Source organism: Xenopus laevis, chromosome 5S (assembly GCF_017654675.1).
Source record: "Xenopus laevis strain J_2021 chromosome 5S, Xenopus_laevis_v10.1, whole genome shotgun sequence".
NCBI lineage: Eukaryota > Metazoa > Chordata > Amphibia > Anura > Pipidae > Xenopus > Xenopus laevis.
Genome location: NC_054380.1, coordinates 58,631,448 through 58,651,663, shown reverse-complemented (window position 1 = coordinate 58,651,663; position 20,216 = coordinate 58,631,448). Strand labels below are relative to the sequence as shown.

General features: G+C 36.4%; 1 protein-coding gene across 1 annotated transcript in view; it reads left to right on the top strand.

The window, feature by feature from the left end:
- Positions 1–20,216, top strand: part of man1a1.S (mannosidase, alpha, class 1A, member 1 S homeolog) — a 118,183-nt gene that overhangs the window by 75,375 nt on the left and 22,592 nt on the right. The window contains exons 6-7 of the mRNA XM_018265361.2: positions 13,793–13,916; positions 16,215–16,308. Coding sequence (XP_018120850.1) covers positions 13,793–13,916; positions 16,215–16,308 — 218 coding nt within the window. The remainder of the gene's footprint in view (positions 1–13,792; positions 13,917–16,214; positions 16,309–20,216) is intronic.

Sequence of the window (20,216 nt, the reverse complement as noted above, 5' to 3'; positions counted from 1 at the left end):
TTGAATTGTGCATTGTCTGCAAATTGTGAAATCAAAATTTAGATTAGTTTAATAGCTTTTTCACTGCACATCACTGTTGTATTGTTTGCACAGTATACTGTATATCTTCAACTCTAATAGCTTATGTATGCCTTGGCTAATTCAAAGTAACCATTTGCCATTTTCTGTAATCAATCGATTAAATCAATTATTTATCAATAGTATTTAAAAACAATATTTGACCACTGCTTTCAGTCAGATCTGTTGTGGTTGAATTGGTGGCTTTCCTGGACAGGTTTGCAAAACTTTGTTTCTTGAGACATGCCACAAACAATTGACTGTAGTATATCTTGATAATGGAGATTGAATTCTCTTTTGGGAGCATTTAGCAACATGTCAATCCATTAACTGCTGGTTTACCTCATGTTTATTTACGTCATTCTGAATGTGTACCAGTCTACTGGTCTATTCCCATTTATGTGTAGAATAAAGTGAATTGTTAAATCCACTACTTTTCCTGGGAAAACTTATATTAACCAGACTGGCTACCTAATTCCCAATTAATACTTGTTTATGCAGGGGCAATCTGCCCTCACAGTGGAACAATAATGTCTTTTTTTACAAACTATATTGTATTTATATATAATTATACATACTGTCCTAATGTATCTACATTAAATGGGATGTATTCTCTTCATAACACTTTTTACTGTTCTAGTTTTCACTGTTTTCAAAATACTTGAAATAAAAACCCTTTACAAGAAAACCTTAAAAAGCTATTTCACTTCAGCATTGTCTTAATTGTTTCTGTAAATCTAGCAATTCCACTTGCCTGAATGTCAGACAGGTACTGGGTATAATTTGAAGCCACATGTAACTAGATAGAACAGTGTTCTAAAATAAATTACATTTCATTTTTAATTACAGATACAAGTGGCTTTTAATTAACATTACCAGGTAACCTCTATAATGTGCGACTAACTTTAGGTCCTAAAATGAATGAGCTTATGTTCAAGATTGTCTGTACAAGTGTTGGGTTATTGCTTACGTATATTGTATGTAGGATATTTTGACACAGTGTCTTACTTGTTCTTAACTAGTGAGGCCTCTTTATAGTAATTGTTAATGTGCTTAGTTAAGTTTTGTGTTGAATCCATTAATAAAGCCGGATATACTGCACATGCTAAAGTAATCTCCTACATCTAAAAACAATTCCAGTGGGTACAGCAATATTACTTACATTTGGCTAGCAAAACCAGTATAAGACTCTGTGGAGATGGTCGTAAACTGCCAAATGATTCAATATATTTCTGTATACAGTAGAACCCCCCATTTTACGTTTTTCAGGGAACCAGAAAAAAATGGTGTAAAATCCAGCAAAATGTAAAATCAGGGAAATTCATTATATAGGTGGGACCACAAAACAACAATGTAAAATGAGGGAAAACTTAAAATCATGGGATGTAAAATTAAGGTTTCACTGTATAATGAAATAATTGATATGTGAAATATTTGCTTTTCAAAGGCTTAAAAACACTCAAAATTATCTTTTCCAAGCATGCCTTCTGAAACTGACAAGTGGGCAGAATTTGAATCAACTCTCTAGAGCAAGGCTGTCTAACTGGCAGCCCGCGACCCCCCTTGTGTGGCCTCCCACATAAAAGTCTGCCTGCTGTGTCTGCTTACCATGTGTAAACTTTAAAAGGTATCACTACAGAGATTAACTGACCCCTGCATTGTTTAAACCTCAAATTCAGACTGTATTCCCCTATATTGTTCACACATGTAATCCCCCCTGCATTGTTCACACTTGTAACACCTAGGGGCCCATTTACTAAGGGTGAAGTGAATTTTCGAATTAAAAAACTACGAATTTCGAAGTAATGGCATATGGATTTAAGGGTATGTCTTAATATGAGTTTTTTCACATATCAGTGATAAGTGATATCCCTGCAGAGAGCACCAACCATTTGGTTTTTTGATGTGCTACCACCATTAGCGTGGACATGGCCTTGTGGTAACATGGCTGGTTTAAAGTGGGTGGGATTTAAAAACAAGGAGTGGTCAACACTGGCGTCCATTGTCGGCCCTCTACCACGTAGGCAAGAAAAAAATCCATCAGTACCACAGAAGTTGGACAGCACTGCTCTAGAGAGTTAGGTGTAAGGATGTTTGCATCCTTCCACAATGATTTGCCCATACTACATTTTATTTGTTGTAACTGCTTCACTTCTTGCAAATATTTAGTTGGTCCAACCTTACAGCTGTATAAATAAGTGTATACACTTGGAGGCAGATTAATCAAAATGTGAGATTAGAATGCACTGCAGAAAAACTCACCCATGTTCTATTCATTCCTATGGGATTTTTAGAATCATATTTATCAATGGAGTACACAATTTGATTAATCCCATAGCAATGAATAGAAAGTGAATTTTATTGTGGGAACACATTGTATATCTGCAATTACAGTGCCGCAGAGACACTCTATTTCAGTGTCAACAGGTGAGAACTACAAGAAGTAAATGTGGCTATAGACATTAAGATTTTTCTCAACCCTAACAAGCAATTTTAGTGCGATCTGATAAATCTGTTAAATATTGTGAGGTTAATGGGCACAGAACGATCATGCATCTAACAATTTGTTGGCCGATATTGGTCAGAAAATTGATTGGTCAGGTTAGAACATTTTCATTGTTCATAGTAACATTTATTAATTGTTAGCAGGGCCAAGCAGGCAGCTCCCACAGTTTTCCTAGCTTTAACTAGACTTTATCGCTTGAAATTGTCTTTTCTTTTTTTGTTAACAGACAAATCATACATTGAAATGATCGTTTCAGGATAAGCTTGGTCCTACGATAAAGAAAAAATCTTAGTCTATGGCCCCCTTAATGCCAGGGACCTACTGTTATCAATAGTGCTACAAAGATTACAACTCAAACTTGCTGCATTTGTTTTACGATCCAGTTTAGTGCTTTCTGTAGTGTAGCTGCCCACACTAAACAGTGGAAGGGTGGACCTTTATTTCAACCACAGAATAAGACACGTAAAGCCATCTCATACAAGATGATGACTTGTTTTACAAGACAAACAGTCTTTCATCATCAGTATTTCAGATGTAGAAGTCCTCTGTCAAATTTAGGTTACAGTATTTCTAAAGTCAAAAGTAAAGTTGATGAGGTGAGGGTTCACTGCATTGCTAGAGCAATTAGTGATGGTCTTCTCCCTTTTGCTGCCATAGGGGACTTTGACACATTATTCTGCATGCTGTGGCAAATGCCTCTAAGAAGCATAATGGTCAGTGAAAAAGCTTCAGGCACAATGCATACTGTAATTAACTATTCAAAAATCAGGCTATTAACTCCCGAACATTTATCAGTGTCCCTTATATATACTGTGAAAGTTACTGCCTCAGGCTCTTCTGTACATGTTATAGAATATCTTCTGCATTTGAATGATGTTGTGTTTGTGCAAGCTTTCTGAACATTTTTTTTTAAATATGTAGCTACCATTTGTGTCCGTTATTTATAACGTAAAAGACAATTCATCAACACTGAAAATACTTCTTAAGCATTGCTTTTCAGTTCCATTATGAGAATAAAATAGCACATATATTAAACTGGTTAAAACTGGCTATTTATGTATTTACCAAAATGCACACTCAGCCATGATAATTAAGAAACGTGCTAGACATAACCAGCGTTTGACTAACTGCACACGTTATTCTTGTAAAAATACAAATCTTACTCCAAGTCACTCGTGACTTTAATGGCATCCACGTTTCACTGCGCACAAGGGGCAGACCATATATACTGAATCATCTAAGACACGCCAAAGTTAATTGGAACTGCAGATGAATTGTGTTTGCATGCAACCTCCTCATGTCACTTCTCATCAGTCAGAACTGGCATTTATCTCTGCTTTAGCTTCCAGAAATAAGTATATGTTGCAGATCTGCAAAACGTTTCACCTTATTCCCCAGCACAACCTTCTATAATGTAGTGTATATATATTTTGTTGTTCTCCTCAGGTCATCTGCACTGACCCCTATCTCATAATGTGCCAAAACTGCTCAGTCAGTTGTATCTTTTCTGGTAACATCATCTATATTAAACAGATTATTTGTAGGAGCAGTTTATGTAGGTTATGTAAATACCAAAATAAATATATTTTGTCTTGTACAAACCAATATAAAACACATACAACAGTATACAGTCGAGACAGAACAAAGCCCTACTGTGTCTACGCATATTGTGGAATAGGTGTCTAACTGATAAGGCTGACATATATAGAGGACACACACCTACAACCTGTAGTAGAATAGATCAAAAATATTATATAGAAAAAAACATGGTTGAGAATGTATGCACACACACACTATTTCAAGGGGAAATTATAGCTTTTAATCACTAAAGTAGAATATCATAGGAACGTCAGGCAAGGGTGGCGGGCATAACTGCAATGATTTTTTTATGTAAATGAGAAGGGGAGAGAGAGGTTCTATGCCAGAATTTAAATTAAGGCAATTTATCTCTAGCTCCAACCAGGTACTTATACTGAAAGTCCAAGATATCAGACCAGATAATTGCATTAATGAGAGGATTCTAACAGAGAGGAGTTCTAGGGGTGAATTATGGAGTGGTTTAGTGAGTTGAGGGTTATGAACCCTTGCCTCTAAATGCCTGGGATACTGATAGTGTACTCTTGTAGTCGGGCATGTCTCAACTGAGAAAATCGAAATAATGTATTGTTAGACAACTGTAACTTGTCCTTAAGATATTAAAAATCTCCTATCACAACATTATCACTGACTGTCCACAGGTGGGTGGTCTGGAATAGTTTACAATTACAAAAATATTCAAATTATGGCACAGTGGGTCATGGGCAGATCGGTGGTTTGAGAGTTTGGGCAATAAATTCAGGGTAGCACTTCAGGCATGCACCACTCAAGTATTGTTTAAAGATCTGTGCTTTTCCTTTATGGGTATTTCTTATAGTCCTTGCCCACAACAAACACCAAACTATTTCAATATTAACCAATTTCATTTGCTAAGTCACAGTGGTCATCTGGTCCCAGTTAAACAAGGTCTCAAATATATTACAAACTGTTTTCCACTCTGTATATTTTTTTTTTTTAGAGGTTCTGTGAGCACAGATCATACCTCCCAACATTTTGGAAGTAAAAAGAGGGACAAAAAAAAAATTTCCGCACGTAGCGCAGCAAATTTTTTGACCACACCCCTTTCTGTGGCCACACCCCGTAATTACCATGTTTGTTTTACAAAATTTGGCAGGTTATGAAAGTTTGAAAATATTTCTCCTTATCTAAACTGTGTTTTTGTGTTTCAAAATTGTTACAAAGTATCTTATTTGCACCTGTTAGCTGTTTTGGGCTCTCTGCTAAAAGCCAATTAAGTGAGAAACTTTTTCTTTTTCTGGCTTTTCACTGCAGAGAAAATAGGGACTTCCCAGTACAAATGAGGGACTGCGGGTTGAGCTGTCAAAAGAGGGACTGTCCCTCCGAAAAAGGGACAGTTGGGAGGTATGGCACAGATACTGACCCATGTTACCTTACATTATTTTCATAAGACAAAACTCTTTAAAGTTGTGAGGTGTCTCTACAAACGCCAAGTACACTGTACTTAAAATTAAAAAAATGTTTATTTGGAGATGTCGGCAAGTTAGAATTATAGAGATGAGGACCCAAGTGATACCTCCTTAGAGAACACACTTAAAAGCAAAGATTCATAAATAAATCAAGCCTGCTTGGCATTCTCAAAGTTCATCTGTTTTGTGATTATAAGTGCACTTACTTCTAAGTAATGAACTTTCCTAATGTTTCAAATTTGCATCCTGCAAATGATTTTAATTACTTTATATTGTTTTGAAATTGAACAAATAAACAGCTCACAGTAGGAATTAAGGATTGCAGCACTAACCAGCTCACAGTTGGAAAATATCTCTTGAAATGCTTTGCAGCAAATACTGCTAATGCAAATTTTTTCTGTTCGTCAGTAACCATTAAATTATTTTTCGTTCATATATGCGTTTTTTTAAAAAAAAAAAAAAAAAAGGATTGCGGTAATAAAATACTCATTAATGACTTTTTTACTCTGTAATGTAGAGTAACAGGTAATATCCTAACTAAGCTGCGTAAATCTGTATTGGTGGCCAAAAAATCTTTTTGGTTTTTATTTAATGTTAATTATTTTTAAGCAAACTCAAATTATGGTGATTCAAATTACATGAATATCCGTAATACCCCAGCTTACCAGTTCTGTAGCATTGTGCAAAATAATCAGGAAAAATGTCTATATAGAGTCATGAAAAAGTTTGTGAACCCCTCTTAATTCTTTGCTTAGTTTTTTCATTGGCTGAGCTTTCAAAGTAGCAACTTCCTTTTAATATATAACATGCCTTTTGGAAATAGAAGTATTTCAGCAGTGACATTACATTTATTGGATTAACAGAAAATGTGCAATATGCATCATAACAAAATTAGAGAGGCGCATAAATTTGGGCACCCCAACAGAGATATTACGTCAATACTTTTTTGAGCCTTTTGCAAATGTAACGGCCTCTAGACTCCTCCTATAGCCTTTGATAAGTGTCTGGATTCTGGATGGCAGTATTTTTGACCATTCGTCCATACAAAATCTCTCCAGTTCAGCTAATTTGATGGCTGCTGAGCATGGACAGCCTGCTTCAATTCATCCTATAGATTTTCGATGGTATTCACGTCGGGGGACTGTGACAGCCATTCCAGAATATTGTACTTCTCCCTCTGCATAAATGCCTTTGTAGATTTCGAAGTGTGTTTAGGGTCATTGTCTTGTTGGAATATCCAACCCCTGCGTAACTTTAACTTTGTGACTGATGCTTTAACATTATTCTGAAGAATTTGTCCCTAAGCTAGCCACACAGCCCCACAGCATGATGGAACCTCAACCAAATTTGACAGTAGTTAGCAAGTGTGATTCTTGCAGTGCAGTGTTCTTCCGCCATGCAAAGGGTTTTTTGTTATGACCAAATAACTCATTTTTTGTCTCGTCAGTCCAAAGCACTTTGTTCCAAAATGACTGTGGCTTGTCTAAATGAGCTTTTGCATACAACAAGTGTTTGTGGCGTGAGTGCAGAAAGGGCTTCTTTCTCATCACCCTGCCATACAGATGTTCTTTGTGCAAATTGCACTGAATTGTAGAGCGATGTACAGATACACCATATGCAGCAAGATGTTCTTGCAGGTCTTTGGAGGTGATCTTTGGACTACCTGTAACCATTCTCACAATCCTCTGTATATGCCGCTCTTGTATTTTTCTTGGCCTGCCAGACCTGGGTATTACAGCAACTGTGCCTGTGGCCATCCATTTCCTGCTTGTAAATTATGGAACATCTACTCAGAGAGGGACAAACTAGCAACAATATTTAGAGAAGTTACAATATTGATACATCTAAGTTTGCTACTTTGTTTTTTTGTTTTAAATTAATGTATACCAAGGGATGAATTGTATAATGCATTAATTGATTGATGTGTTTTGATTGTGTTTATTTAATGGAGGTTGGGATTTTCTGTATTCACAATGACATGTTCAATGGGGGGGTCGCTTCATTATGATGATGACTATACGTCATGGGCAATGCTGCTGTTTCCCACCATAACACAGATTTAAGGCATTGTTTACTTGACACTTTGAGAAAGGCAGTGGGTCGGCTGAAAATGTCAGATTGTGGTTTTAAAATAAAACATATACTTTAATTTGTAAGACCTGTGAGTGAGGATTCTTCAGGAGATATTGGCATTATTTTGCTGTCCCTGCACCCAGGCACATTTACTGATGTTGTTGAGAGTGCCGGAATCAGAGTGAAAAAAAAAAAAATATATATATATATATATATATATAAGTCCATCCAGTGTATGCACTCTTACCAGATATTCCAAACAATTTAGGGTGCGTGGGTCAAATTGTTCAGATAAGATAATCAAAGGACTCTGAGTGCGAGTCCTTTGATTATCATATATATATATATATATATATATATATATATATATATATATATATATATATATATATATATATGTTTGCTGGGATGTAGTATTATCGTGTTCTGCAACTGGACAAAAGCAACACCATAGATGTTAGGCTAAGCCAGTTCATGAATGGCTTCCTTAATTGTGACAAAGTACATAGATTTTTGAGTAGTCTGTAGAATGTATTAAGACACAATGTACTGGAGCCATTTAGTCTAAGAGTCAAATATCTGTTTAGCCTGGACATTGATGGCTAAAACAAAACAAGCACAAATCAAATAAATCACGGTTTAAATTACACTGCATCAAATGTATGTTATAATTTTTTAGCCTGGCAGTAGGAGTAAGCCTCAGATTTGTTTCTTTGCTTTTATTGTTTGAAATACACTTTGCTGCTATGTCTATTATTTTTGGTTGCCACAAGCAGGTAATTAGCTAAGCAGCTAATATAATAAAAAAAATGATTTTGTGTGTCAAGCCATAAAGACCAAGTAAACCATAAAAAAAATATAAACCGTATATTTTTATATAGTATTAATATTCCCCCTTTCTGCCGCTCTACTATTTTAAATTGACATGCACGCCCACCGGCGTGACCAAAGGGAGGTGGGATGCAGGGCAGTAGAATGGGATATGTCATGTGCCTTCCCCTCAGAATATGTCTTTGATGGGGTGGTACTGTTATGCTGCTGCTAGAAGTTATAATTTTATGCATAGTTCTCAGTACTATTCACAGCTGTGTTGCCTTGAAATCTCACCAGCTGGGTGCTGGATATGAATTTATTAATATATATAGAGTTGCTGTGGACAGCATTAAACAAGTTGCTCATGTTCTTTAAGATTGACTTTGTAGCCCTTTGCTTAGATTGCACAATTTAGCAACCTAAAGAAATGTGTTGACACGTCCATCAATTTCAACCTTTTTAATCCATATATAACCCGCCTAACTACTAGCTGATCCAGACGAAGGCAAAAAAAACCCATTTGAAGCCTCTCAAATTTGCCTCAGAGGGGAAAAAATTCCTTCCTGACTACCTAGATGGCAATCGGGTGAGTCCCTGGATCAACTTGTCTTCTATAACCCTGTAATCCCTCCCTTGCTAAAAAGCATTTCAACCCCTTCTTAAAGCTATGAAATGTATCAGGCTGGATGACAGATTCAGGGACAGCATTCCATATCTTTACAGCTGTCACCGTAAAAAAAACACTTCCAAATATTTAAACTGAACCTCTTTTCTTCTAATCAGAATGGGTGACCTTGTGTCAGCTGGAAAGATCTACAGGTAAATAAAGCACAGAGATCCTTACATGGTTATCCTATACCCCCTTAAGTGCCTCTTCTCCAGCGTGAACAACCGCAACTTGGCCTGTCTTTTTTCATAACTAAGATTTTCCATACCTTTTACCAGCTTAGTTGGCCTTTTCTGCACCCTCTCTACTATCTACCACTACCCCTACTGCTATCCTTCATAAAGCTATGCTGATTGCTGCTCATAATGTCACTCACTAGGACAACATTTTGAATGTGATCCCTTAACAAGCCTTCAAATAATTTGATAATTAAAAAAGAACAAGGTGCTCCAGAATAAAATGTAAATAACTCACCGAGTAGTAAAGGTGGTCTGGGTGCACCAGCCCCAGACCCCCAGCTTTAGGGAGCGGTACGGCAGAGAAGAGGAAAAGCAGGGGCAACCGGCAATCAAACGGATCCACAGGATCAGAGAAATTCAATTAAACTAAAAGAATTTATACAAAGTTAAAAATATAAACCGATGGAGATGCAGATTTATATTTTTAACTTTGTAGAAATAAAATATTCTTTTAATTGAATTTCTCTGGTTCTGTGGATCCGTTTGAGTGCCCTGCTTTTCTTCTTCTCTTCAAATAATTTTGACCACCATAGATGTCAAACTTACTGACCTATAATTTCCAGGCTGAGATCCCTTTTTTAAATATTGTAGTGACATAAGCTTTTCTCCAATCCATATTTTATTGTAACAGATGAAAGCGAATATTAGAAAATCAGAAATAGAGGCCGGTCTAAAACTTAAATAAGCTCTCGTAGAACCCGGGGGTGTATGCCATCTGGCCCTGGCACCTTATTCACATACATTTTTATTAAGGCTTTTATAAGTTCTTGTATTGAAAAAGGTGACTTGGATGTATACGGAGTAGTGATGTGTGGGTCAACCAGGGTCAATCCTGGCCCCTGCCTGAGGCAGCTTGCTTCTGCACCTCTTCCCCTGTGCACTCACATTTATGCACTGGAGGAGTCTAGGGGGGTCCACAATGTCGGCGGGGGGAAGGGGGGTACACAATTGCGCTCTCTGTGCTAGAACAGCCGAATTTCCGGTTTGAAAAGCTACTAGTTACAGAAGCTGCATTTTGCCGCTCCTGGTAACTAGTGGGTAAAATCATCATTACATCATTATTAAAAATTTGGATTAATTGTATAAAATGGAGTCTATGGAAGATTGCCATTCACTAATTCACAGCTTTCTCGATAACTGGGTTCTGGATAACAGATCCCATATCTGTACTGAGGTGTCAAAGGGTCAAGCAATATTGCTAGCCCTTTGATCCTATTTTTATTCTATTAACCTTGTTTGTTTAGTTGTTGTAATACTACTGTTATAATTAATGTAAACTGCTGCATTACTTGATGTCACTTTCAATACTTATGCATAAATATGACTAAACATAATTTGGTTTTAACTCCGTCCCAATAAATATTAAAGAACATTTTTATATGAGCAGCCTGATTTTACTGCAATCCGAAGTGCTCAATGCTCTTCTTAATAAGGCACCATGCTCTTAAAAAAACAAGATTCATCCGTATGGCCTAGGCAGTGAGCCTTCACACTATAGAACTTTTTGAGTGGAGTGAAAAGCATTATGTTTTCTGAAAGACAAATGCTTCATATCAGTGTAAGAAACTAATAACATCTGTGAAACATTGTAGTTGGACTATCATGTTTTGGGCCTGCTTTGCTGCCTCTGGAGCAGCATGGGATAAAATTCCTCCAAGATGATGTGTAATTGTGCAGGACTGTTTGTAGTTTTGCTTTCCAAAGTAGGACCACTAATTACTGTTTTAGAACTTGTTGGAACAGCAGATAATGTTTTAGGTTGTATTAAATAGCATTAACATTTACAAAAATTTTAAACACAACTGTAAAAAATCAAAATGCGGAACACATGAAAAAACATTTTCAGGTCCCTGTGAAGTTTTTAAGTTTCAGTGTTGCAGTAGCAGTAATCCAAAGTCCCTGAGTGCCATGACCACAGGGTAGGTCCCAGACAGCCTACAGCATTTCTCGGTCATGTCACTGGTGAACACTCTAAGGTGGATAGCAGCTATTTTGCTCTTAGCTAGAAGTACTCCCTATGAAACATTGTGTTTACACATTTATGTAAAAATAAAGCGTAGCTTTTAAAAAGCCATTAATAAACATGTTGCATTGTAAATTATTATTATTAAACAGACTTTTTATGTATGTTTGCTTTTTTGTTTTTCATAAACCAGCCTAGATATCCATTCAGTTTCAGTTATTATTGTTACATTAACTTATGGATGTTTTCCAGTTTTAGCACTGTGCCATGGGAAAATGTTAAAAAGATTAAAAATTATTTATTTAATTATTATTTATTTAAATTATTATTTAAAAAGGATGTATTTGCATAAATGTTTCCCTTTATCAGCCCTAGTTTATTTAGAATTGGCCTGACATACTTGAAATCTTCTAGACTTACAATAGGTTACAATTATCTATGCAGTACAGCATAGCAAGTGAAACAGGGAGGATCCCTGCACATTTATTTTGTCACCATATAATGTTTCAGGGACATACCCCATTGGTATGCAATGCTGGTAGCTTCATGTTCATTTACTGTGAGAGAGATGCTAACCTTCTCTATTCAGGTTACCTAAATCTTAGTGAAAAGATTTAAAGCCAATCTTACCTCATATAGTGGCTTTGCAAAATTATGCATAGTGCATAATGCATAGGAATGCATTTCCTGTGCATGTGTTTTTTTTGTTCTTTCATAGGTTAAATTTTACTTTCTTGTCTGGGACACTTCTCTGCTATTTCCAGTTTTTTTTCTTTACCTAATTTCAAAACACCACCTTTTGTTCAGGTATGTAAGCTCGAACTAGCAGAAGGGCTTTGGGAGGTCATAATGAAGTTTATATGTGAATATCAATGCAGTCTTCAGTTAAAACGCAATCTGCAAGTTGCACTATACAAGCAAGGTAAAGCTAAGCAACATGACATTTATTGGTGACGTGTGTAGTGCTAGAATAATTTTCTTCAATGCAATATTTGTATTTTCAAAGTTATAATTACTTTATGCTAACATAATACGAGGGCATATGGGAGGCAATACATTTATGACCAGTCCACATGAGAGATGAAACAAAGTTTGTAATAAATTCACTGAAGTTAAGGCAACAAAACAATTGAAAATATCCATATGGGTCTTAATATTTTCATTAGCTACTAAAAAACAAATTTTTAGTGCCCAGTTAACTGTTTTTCTGCAAAAGATGTAAATATGGGTAACTATTATAGAAAGCAAACACAGTATTCTTAGGTTTGTTTAGGTAAACATAGTCTGAACTGAAAAATGTTTGTAATACAGTATTTGTAGGCTAGCAGTTGTCATACAAATAATTTTCATTATTTTAACATCAAATATGGAGGAGATCATTTTTCACAAGTGACAACATCCCTTCTCTGTAATTTTTCATGTACATATTGATATGGTTCTGTCCTGTTGTCGTCTGTAGAATATGCAAACATTCAAATATCCAGAGGAGGAATGTACTGTGTATAGTGTAAATTATTCTTTAATACTTTTCCTTCTATTTTTTGGGATACAGCAGGTAAAAAGGGTGTATGGATGGATATTTAAGAAATACTTATACAATATCAGTACATTTATTTGGCTTTATTCAGTTCTTGGCAATAGTATATTATAGTGGGGTGCACTATTTCCCTTATACCGTGTACCCATAGTTTTAGGTAGGTGCAATCAGTCCATATCCTATCACTTTTATTAGGGCATCCTCTAGCTAATGAAGTCAGAAATTGTATCCCAATAACTATTTTTGTGCATGACCACATCATATGCATAAAGGAGATTCTATGGGTTATATTTATCAGTGAGTGAAGTCAGAGGTTGCCACAGTCCTCTAGAGTGAAATTCTGCCTCTCTCCATTCATTTCTATGGGATTTTAAAAAGCGTATTTATCAATGGGTGAAAGTTCATCCTTTGATAAATACACCTTTCAAAATCCCATAGAAATACATGGAGAGTGTCGGAATTTGACTCTAGAGGACTGTGGCGACCTCTAACGTCACTTAATCCCATAGAAATTAATGGAGAGTGGCAGAATTTCACTCGAGGACTGTGGTGACCTCTAATTTCACTGTTTGATAAATATACCCCTATGTTCATTACACTTGGAGCAGTGAGCTTTGTCTGCAACCCCTATATGGCTACGGCACAATGGTGTAATATAAAGGTCATGGAGCTTGTCTCTTGTGGCTATTTGGAATTGTTATGCCTTTGAGGTACTTCTCATCTCAGTCCTTTTTTTTTGTGGGGGGTGATGGGTGCCACCAAATTTACGTCAAATGCTGTTAATGTTATGACTAGTTGGTTGTGGTATGTAACCAGACATGGTCATATAAGACATATATACAGACCTCTATAAGCTGTTTGGTATGTAAGTGTATACAGTACCTATAATATTGGTTTTTTTTCTCCTTATCCAGTGGTATTGGTCGTAACTGGCCATGGGCTTCAGGAGGAAGCAGCATTCTAGCTGAATTTGGGACACTACACTTGGAATTCATGCATCTAACTCGAGTATCTGAAAACCCAGTTTTTGCTGAAAAGGTTAGCATGATATAACAAGAAGTACCTTTGTGTAGAAGCAATAAAACAAACTAAATGTTTTACATAAGAGCTATAAGAAATCAAGAGACACAGTAAACCTTGAGGGTAGAGACACACGTGGAGATTCGGGGAGATGAGTTGCCCAGCGACAAATCAATCGAGGCAACTTCGGGTGACTTCGCAAAATGATGCGACCCAAATGCCATCCTGCCAACCATTTAGATTCTAGCCTGCGGTAAGGCAGTTTGGGGAGATTAGTCCTCCGAAGAAGAGTTGATTTGTCAGCGGGCAACTGAATCTCCACGTGTGTCTCTGCCCTAAGGGAATGTTAACAGTGTTTATATAGAAGTTCAGTGAAATAATTACACTTCATTAATATTGCAGGTCGGAGTTCTATTAATGGGAATAGCATTTTATAGAAGATAAGATACAGCCTTGCTGTGTCTGCAAAAGAATAAAATTTCTCCTGTAGCCTGTGGATAGAATTCCATAGAGAAAAGGTTATTTAGGCTTTTAAAGCAAACTTCACCAAATATACAGAGTACATTGGATACTGCTTCACCTGAATAACCTAATTCCACTACTAGAAACATTAACACAAATAAACCGTTTGTTAACAATCGAAAAACTTTGCACCTGCTGAGATTAGAAATTTACAGACAGCATGCTGGCATACTGTACCTTGACAATCGAATGATGGGAAGTCTCTAATGACTAACAAGCTGACCAAGAATACATCAGCATGCATGCATGTCTTAGATCTAACCAGAGTAACAGCAATGTTTGAAGTAAAAGCATGCTGCAAGTTTTTTTGAAAATTACAGTTACTACATACACTCATTTTTGCTTTAAATGACATCCAATAGTGTCTTTGCCTACAGATCTGGTAATCTTAATAGTTATATGAAAAATCCTCTGGATGCAAAGTATAACTTTGCTATAAATTCAGTGCAATTCAAGTTGGTTCATAAAATGAAAGTTCATTATACAAAAGCATTAAATTGTAGTTTCAATAGCAAATGTTAACTTTGCCCACCACTAACCTGATGTTTCAACAGTTTGTTGTTGGTAAATATTAACTGAATGAGTATGTTCTTTAGGGAAAATCAGCTTTAGGCATGGGGTTGAAGTGGTTTTCAGCACTGTTATCTTGTGGCTTTGCAGTTATAGTTTAATTCCAGTTGTATGTATGTTCTCCCTTTGCTTGTGTGGGTTTCCTCCCACACTCCAAAAATATGCAGGTGGGCTGGTCGTTGCATGTTTAGGGTGAAATTAAGTTTTTTCCACTTCTGAATTTTGGCCCCAATGGAGCTTTCTACAACATTTAGAAACTTAGAAATACGTCCGTATCTAAACCAGCTGATTAATTTGCACTGATAGGGAGCAGGATTGCTTTCTAAATATTGACAGATTTGAGCAGGTTTCTTGGTGTTCCATGACTCCTTTTCTATTCTACTTTATTACACATTACATAATTTATGGATTTATTTGTTTTGAGTTCTTTGTACGTGTGTGTTACTTGGATCGTTACTGACATCTGGTGTAAATTTCATGTCAGTAGCCCCATTAGAAATATATTTACTGTGTTCAATACTTATTTTCCCTGCTGTAATCTCTGTAAAAAGCCCTGTGCAATATTATATAAATTATTTATATAAATTAATGTTAATTATCAAATGGATTAGTATCACCACCAAGGAGGCTTTACACAAAATCTAGACGGCAGCTACATTTTACAGATATTTATTAAATAAAAGTACAAATATCAGTACATTGACAAAAGCATGTTGGATCAGTGGTTTGGCCCAGGTCAAGTGTCTGTGCGAATTAGTGCTAAGTAATAGTTACTATCCCTAGTAACCATGCAGTAGTTGGAAGCCAGAATTAAAGTTGAGAAAAGGGCATTAATAGAAATATAAAATGTTAAAAAATAACAATAAAATCCTGTGTCACAGCACATCTTTTTTTAAAACTGCATGCTGGAGAGAGACAAATTCACAAATAATTACAATATAGAAAATAAACAAATTCAAAAAGTCTTTGGTTGGTTTGAAGATAGGCTTCTAGCTAAATATGGCTCACTCACTTGACCTCTTTATAAAAGCAGTTGGTGCCCATGTAAACCAAAACGATAGTTTTCAGTTACTTTTTAGGTCTGCTGTATTTTGTAAATGGAGGAAGCTGATCAAACCTACGTAGGCTAAAAAAGAAAAGTGAACATTATAATTAAGAGCAACTGAAGTTAGCATTAACTCTTGAAAATAATGCTTATGCATAATTACCTTATATTTGCTTTAGGTGATGAATATACGAAAAGTGTTAAACAAACTGGATAAACCTCAAGGATTGTATCCTAACTATCTGAATCCCAGCAGTGGGCAGTGGGGCCAACGTAAGTATGGAATTTAATGATGAAGTTAACGATTCCTGAGTATTTGCATCAGTTAATTATTTTCACACTTACAGTTTCCTGACTGTCAAGAAAAGAGTTTTGACTAATTGCACATTTATCTAAACATTTTGGTAGTTTATCAGAATTGGTTAAACTGCGTTTAGCATCCAAATCAACTTGTTTTCTTTGGTGTCTTGATTTACTGAGGGGACAGAAACTGTCTGTAAAATACCCCATAAACATGTTGGTAGTATATCAGGGAAATAAAATAATAATTCTGTTAAAAATGCAGTATAATTGCTTGTGTATCCTGACTTAATAAAAAAAATATTCTGAATTCATATAAGTAATGGGGCATTAGTATATTGCTATAATAATTGGGAGTCTGATATTGATTGATAGTTAGGTGTAATATAGCCTCTGTCATGCCTTTTGCCTATAAGATGTAAAACCACAAGAAATCCTGTAACATGCAGGATTTGTGTCCGTTTTTTGTTCGATTTTGTTTGTACTGGAATGAACTTTTAAAGGAGATGGAAAGTTGTTTAGCACTTGGGGGTACCAAATATTAGGCACCCCAAGTGAATTTATTTACTTACCCGAAACCCCAGGCCGGTGCTCCTATTAGGAAAAAACTGCACCACCCCGGGGTTATTCCAGTGAGCACATCTGCTCAATACATCTGCTAGGAAAGGGAGCAATTGTCAAAATCTGATACCCAGCTCTTCCATCAGAAGAGAATAAAAAGAGATCAATCTGAGAGGGAAATTTTGAAGATTAACTTGATTTTCAACTAATTTTATTTAGAAAGTTTCATATTTCAGTATGATGATGCTTATATCCAATTTTTCTTTTTCACTTGTTGCAGTTCCCCTTTAATGACATTTGACCCCTGTTTATTACTTCCCTGTCTTAGAAGTAAAACCAATGTATTCTACAGAGCTTATCTTTTAACTGCATGTCCCATTTTGCCCTATTCAACTTGTTTTGCTGAGCCCCCCCCCCAAAGGCGCAGCTTTTTAGTTTTCTACTGGTTCTATTTAAGTCCATTTACTATTCATCTTACATTCTGACTGCTATCTGGTTGCTGGGGTAATTAAGTTCTAGAAATCGATACATTTAAAGATAAATTACATTTCTAAGCTTGAAAGCTGCACAGCATATTTTTCATTTTTCAAATGACATAAAAAATTAAGACCAGTTGCAGATGTTGTTAGAGTACAAGTAGCTACATCATAGTAAAATTGCATTTTAAATTGTACATTTATTTTTTTCATTCCTTTGATACACCCCCAGGTTAGCAATTACATTTATTGAGGTTAAACAAAAAATTGTCTTTTGCACTAAAGTGGGCGAAAAACATAATATTCCACTGTTATAACAATAGGGTGCAAGTACAAAGATCTCCTTTCCTTATTAAAAGGCAATAAGCTGACTGGTTTGGATGGACAGGCTTAAGAGCTTGTGCAAGCAGACTGTCAGTGAGTATAACAAACCACTTGCAAGTGCTGTGGCATGCACTACGTGAACTGATAAAATTGAGTTGTTAGCCCTCTCTGACCATTGCTTTTTTTTTGACATGGTGAAACAAGTATGTCCAGATGGAACATAATTGTACTGACTCTAACCGATATCATCAATTTATTCTGTTTGTATACACACCCATTAAGCCAACACTGGATTTGTCAATACAGGTATGGGATCCGTTATCAGGAAACCCATTACCCAGAAAGCTCCAAATTACTACTCCATTATAATCAAATAATCCAACTTTTAAAAATGATTTATTTTTTCTCTGTAATAATAAAACGACTCGATCCCAACTAAGATGTAATTAATCCTTATTGGAAGCAAAATCAGCCTATTGGGTTTATTTTTTTACATGATTTTCTAGTAGACAAAGTATGAAGATCCAAATTATGGAAAGATCCATTATCCAGAAAACCCCAGGTCCGGAGCATTCTGAATAATGGGTCCCATATCTGTATGTGTTTATCTCAATAAGGGTAGGGACACAGTAGCCCAAAGGTCCAGCATTAAAGGAGAAATCAACCTGTGGGGAAAAAACACCTACCCCCATCCCAGGTAGCCCTCCCTCCTCTCCCCAGGCTAACTACCCCCTCCCCCGGGGAGATGCCCCATACTCCATACTTACCCCTCGGCACAGATTCTTCCAGTGAAGTTCCACTCGTCCATCTTCCGGCTCCTCTGTAAGCTGACTGAGAGATCGGTATTTCTGCATATGTGCAGTTGGAGCAGTTTGCCGGTTTGCGACAACTGCGCATGCGCAGAATTACACGGAAATTGCCAATCTCTCGGTCACCTTACCAAGGAGCTGGAAGATGGACACGTGGAACTTCACTGGAAAAATCTGGCCGAGGGGTAAGTATGGGGTATGGGGCATCTCCCCGGAGGGGTAGTTAGCCTGGTGGGGGGAGGAGGGCTACCAGGGGTGGGGGGGTAGGGCTTTTTTCCCCACAGGTTGATTTCTCCTTTAAAACCACTCCCTTGCTGACTTTGCAATTGTTCTGCCAACATTGGTATGTGATTCTGTATCTCTGCATCTTGGACTGGATTCAAAGCAAGCTGCAAGGGGCAGGCTGTTCACACATTTCCTTTGCAAGTATACTGCAACTGAGCACAGGGAGACACGGTTTTACTTCTTTTATTGCTGCATCTAACACTTGCAGCTAGAGATTTTGTAAGTGACCAATGCAGTTTGCACTAGTCTGCAAAATAATAATAAAAAGTGCTTTGAGTGCTATTGTACACATATGTATGCTGAAAAAATACCCTGGATGGGCTAAACTGTATAATTTTCCTTTAAAGATAGCTTGTTTCCCGTGCATGGAGTGCCCCTTTGACCGCATGGTGTCTGTTCACAGCAAAATCTTCCACATACAAGCACCCCCCCTCAAATCAACTCCAGGGCTTTTATCTACTTCATTGATAATGACATAACAAAGAAATTGCCCACACATGCCCATAACATAGCCTTTGAGACAATTGTCCAATTGCTTTTGAATCCCTGAAATGAAGTGATTGTGTTAAAAAAAGGCTTTAGTTCCTTGCATTTAAAGCTGAAAGTCTGCAGTCCAACTGCTTCTGATGTGTTTTATTTAAAATTCATTCTGGTAATGTACAGAGCCAAAATTAGAAAAAAGTTGTCTCTGTCAAAAGATTTATGGGCCTATCTACATCCTGTATTGGGAAGCAAACTTTCTTTTTTTTCCCCCAGAAAAATGCATGTTCCAAATGGAAAGTGTTTTCTGTGTAATAATATGTCCTTTATCTGCATCCTCTTTCTCTATCCTTTGGCAGGATATCAGTCAGAGAATGAGGAGGTATGAACGTGTACAAAGTGTCGTTTTTATTGTGGACCTAACAAAATGAAATGAAATGGTGCCAGCTACAATTTTTGTTTATTCTTGGCAATTCGTATTTACCATTTTATGTTTCTGTAAGATTTTTATCTCATTACTAGATCTGATTTATATATTTAACCTTCATTCACCTTCTCTTGGCTTAATTTTATAGTTGCAAGGTAATTTGATGTTCTGTGCATTGCTATTGATTTAATTTGTACCTGTTAAGTAATGCAAATTAAATGTCTGCAAGTGATTGATTAGTTCAAATAAAGTTGATTTTAATTGTTGTAATGAAAGAAAAAGGGTTGGTCAGTACTGACAATCCATATGTTTGTGTTGCATATATTTATGCAACAGTACTGGTCAAAATCCTAAACATGTATAAACAGCAGAGGTGTACTCTTTTGTCGAATGCTGATACAACAGTGTGGAAATTTGGGCTATGATTATTATAACATGAGGGATATTCTCTTCACATAATACACATTGCATATGTGTATATAACACCCTTGTATATACAACACTGTATATATTTTTAGA